Raw genomic sequence first — 3,764 nt, forward strand, 5'->3', positions numbered from 1 at the left:
CTATTCAAATTACGTATAATTCAGTTTTTCATGTGATGCGGCGATAGAGGGAGGCACAACTAGCACGGGGTCAACTGTCAAGGTGGAGGTCAAAGTCAAGGTGGTCAACGCCCATGTGGCAAAGGGCAGAACGGAGGACAATTGCAATAGCTGGTTGGGTCGGTGAAGGCCAAACCGCCGGGAGACATGTCCGAGTAGACCACCTATCTAGCTTGGGATGATACGTAAGACAGTCGACGCTCAGTATGGGGAGGACATGTTACTACATAGTCACCGCACGGAAAAGCAACTGAGGTCGACAGAGCGGAGGTGTCCCGGTCGAGCGGCTTCCCCGCTCTACCAAGCAACGGGACCTGACCATGGACGGAGTGGAGTCTTGACCGAGTGGCTACGGGCTACCCCACTCGGCCCAGCAATGGGACGACTGCAGTATCTCTCGACATCCTTTTGGGAGATAGTGCCACTAACACGAGGCATGATCGGCAGGCGGATCGTACAGCGGAAGCTTCTATTGTCTCGTCAGGGATATGCATGCCCTGTTAAGGTATGTTGTTAGAGGTACTTTCTTGACAGGTCCTTTCATAGGACATATTGGAGAGTGCGCCCACCAGAGCTCTATATAAAGGGGGTCTATCACCGGTAGAGGTACGCATTATCACTGTTTGGTGCTAGTTCTATTGTTGCTCTGCTTCTTCTCTACTTCTGGTGACTGATTTGAGCGTCGGAGGACCAACGCCAGGGACCCCTTCCCTAACTTGGCACTGACGTTACTTATTTTGTGGAGCGGAGCGAAGTCTACAGTCGGTCAATGAAGCCGTCACATCTCCAGTTTTCCACCTTCCCACTTTCGGACAGGATCATCATGAGTAAACAAAATATATTGAAATTGATTGTCATATTACTTATCATTATCTTCAGCTGGGTACTATCACGTTGTCATTCGTTCATTCTAATCTACATATTGCTGATATGTTTACTAAGACACATTTTGCTTCACGTTTTTTTTTTATTTAACAAATTCTTAATGCTTCTAGTTATAATATCATGAGTCTGAGAGAGGATGTTAAATTATATTAATAATAATAATATTATTATGATTAGATTTTTTTATTTTTTAATTATTAAGGATAGAATTAGTCTTTTCTTGTTGGTAGTTGGTAGTATTTAATCTAACTATATAAATAATTTATTGTGTAACTTTTGATTGATTTGACGTTCATAAAAAGGTAAACCTTGATTTTCTCTCTTTTGATTTTCACTGGATGAAGCTAGACAATTTGATCACATTATAAAAATATGATGAAAAGTAAGAAAACCACCAAAAAAAGATCTTTTAAAAAATAATAAAAAAGCTCACCCTAACTTGTCCAAGATTCCTTCTTTCAAGGACTACGTACTTAATTACAGTCGAAGTAGCGAAGTTCTATAGATTGGTTTACAATTGGTGGCTTTGGATTCAAGGGATAGATAGAGGTGTCAACCAGAACAGACCACCCATTGCCCGACCTCGCTTGGCATATGCTTGGATCGACTCCGATGCAAACAAACTGAACTTGGTGTCAAGATCATGGCCAATGAGCCTAAGCTAACCCAAGCTCATGAGATTAGGCCCAACATAACCCACCATTTTCTTTTATAAAATAATGATAATAGATACGTTAATTTATATCAAATACTTCTAATAATATTTATTAAAAATATCAATTTAATAAAATTTATTTTATTTTATATATATATTTTTAGTTTTTGCTTAAAATAATTTTTAAAATTATTATTATTATTATTATTATTATTATTATTATTATTATTATTATTATTATTATTATTATTATTATTATTATTATTATTATTATTATTAAAAAAAGTCATAAAGGTCAGGGCTATTGTGGAGCGCTTGGCTCGCGTGACTCCATTCAAGGTCGAGCTCGTGTTGAGTGCAAGTCCTTTGTTAAATTTTAAAAACATGTTTATACTATTTTATATATATTTCTATCATTTCAAAATATAATCTGGGAGAGAATTATAAATATTTATTGATGCATCAGAAGCAGTCATTTATTCCATACATTATGATTTGCAGTGGATCATGATTAACACATGAATCATGCGTCGATCCTAATGCTTATTTCATATACATTATTCATCGGCGTATACTATTTTTAGTTAAATGAAATAGGGTAAACCGGCTGCCTGTCGGGACGAAACAAGCCAAAGTTCCTCTCGATTTCGTCCCCGCCCTTCTGATTCTCGTTGAACATGGCGAAGATGTACGTCTCGATTGCGTTTCCGGACCTCCTCGGCGTTCCCCGGCCGACGTGTCGGATCAAATTCTGGTTATAAGTTCTGGCGTTGTCGATAGACGCAGCAAAGCCCCCCGCCGACGGCCACCCGCTCTCCGACACCACGATCCTCACGTTCGATCCCCCGACCTTCTCCAGCGCCGCGTAGGCGGCGTCCACCATAGCGTCGAAGAGGTTTTGGTACCCGAACTGGCCGTCCTGCACCACCACTCCGCTAGACCGGAACAGCGCGTAGTCCAGCGAGATCTGAGCACTGTTGTCCCTGTAGCTGAAGTAGGGATACACGTTGAAGAGCAGCGGAGCTCCGTTCGAGGCCAAGAACTGCACTATCGCCCGCATGGAATCCGGCCCGAACGCGCCTTGCGAGGGAGGGAACGACTGGGAAAGGACGGCCGCGGAGACGGCGGTGGAGACGCGGATGCGGCTCTGGAGGCCGGCGGCATTGATCGCGTTCTGGATGTTCCGCATGGCCGGGAGGACGAACTGGGCCAGGCTGGGGTTCTCAGGGATGAGCTCGTTGCCGACGGCGACGTAGCGGAAGGCGACGCTGGGAAAGGCGACGATGTTGCGCTGGACCCAGGAGGTGGCGGCGGAGGGATCGGATGCGATGGATTGGACGTTGTCGTTGGGGACCCCGACGATGAGCTGGATGTTGGACCCGGAGAGCGCTCTGAGGGCATCTTGGCCGGGAGAGTAGATGCGCATATTGGAGATGCCGTTGGAGCGGTAGAGGCCGACGACGTCGGAGGGCGAAGGGAGGTTGTTGCCATCCCGACCGTAGCAGACGCCGATGCCATGAACACCTGCAAATTAAACCACAAGGAGGATTCTCATGTTCATATAAATTAAATATGAAATTCTCATGAAAAACAGTAATCAATCGTTACGATAAATAAATATATAAATAAATAAGAGAGGAGAGAAAGATATATATAGATCGTACTGTTTGGCATAGTGATAAGAGAGATTATGACAATCGTGCAGACGGCGTTAACGCAGAGTTTATTCATGATGACAAGACGATGGAGAGATATTTAATTTATTGCTCTCTAAATAATGTGTGAGTGGTGAAATGTGTTTAAGTGCAATCATATTTATAGGGGTCTCGGTGTGGAAATTGGGCTGACTTTGTGACCTAATCTATTCTCCTCAAAATTTAATATAGGAAACTAATTAGTTGGAAGGATGGTTGTGGAAATTAAATTGATAGAGATCTTTTAGTTCTTATATATATATAATAATTATCCAATGTATTGACTGTATGGTAAGTTAGTAGGCCGAACACGGAATGGTCCATTTTGACGTACGTGATCTGAATTTCAAGGGGAATACAATGTATTTTCTACTTAATTAGTTTTCTCTGTTTGTATAGGGTGATCTCGTCTATTCTCTCTCTCTCTCTCTCTTTTGTTATTGTCTCAACGTGCAGAATTCAAAGGTTTTTAGCTACTCGTCTACGTATGC

General features: G+C 42.6%; 1 protein-coding gene across 1 annotated transcript; it reads right to left on the reverse strand.

Moving 5' to 3' along the window:
• Window positions 1-2,016: 2,016 nt before the first annotated feature.
• LOC121983122 (glucan endo-1,3-beta-glucosidase-like) lies at window positions 2,017-3,370 on the reverse strand. Its single transcript, XM_042536093.1, has 2 exons — window positions 3,244-3,370; window positions 2,017-3,103 (listed from the first exon to the last, which is right to left on the reverse strand). The coding sequence occupies exons 1-2, from the start codon at window positions 3,308-3,310 to the stop codon at window positions 2,160-2,162; spliced, it is 1,011 nt and encodes a 336-aa protein (XP_042392027.1). The 5' UTR covers window positions 3,311-3,370; the 3' UTR covers window positions 2,017-2,159.
• Between the last annotated feature and the right edge of the window lie 394 nt (window positions 3,371-3,764).

Source organism: Zingiber officinale, chromosome 5A (genome assembly GCF_018446385.1).
Source record: "Zingiber officinale cultivar Zhangliang chromosome 5A, Zo_v1.1, whole genome shotgun sequence".
In the NCBI taxonomy this organism is placed as follows: Eukaryota; Viridiplantae; Streptophyta; class Magnoliopsida; order Zingiberales; family Zingiberaceae; genus Zingiber; species Zingiber officinale.

What these genes read in the sequence shown, in the direction of transcription:
- LOC121983122 (XM_042536093.1), bottom strand. Translation starts at nt 3,310, where the DNA reads ATGAATAAACTCTGCGTTAACGCCGTCTGCACGATTGTCATAATCTCT. An exon ending in TCTTATCACTATGCCAAACA is followed by an intron (nt 3,104 to 3,243) that starts GTACGATCTATA and finishes TTTAATTTGCAG; the next exon opens with GTGTTCATGGCATCGGCGTC.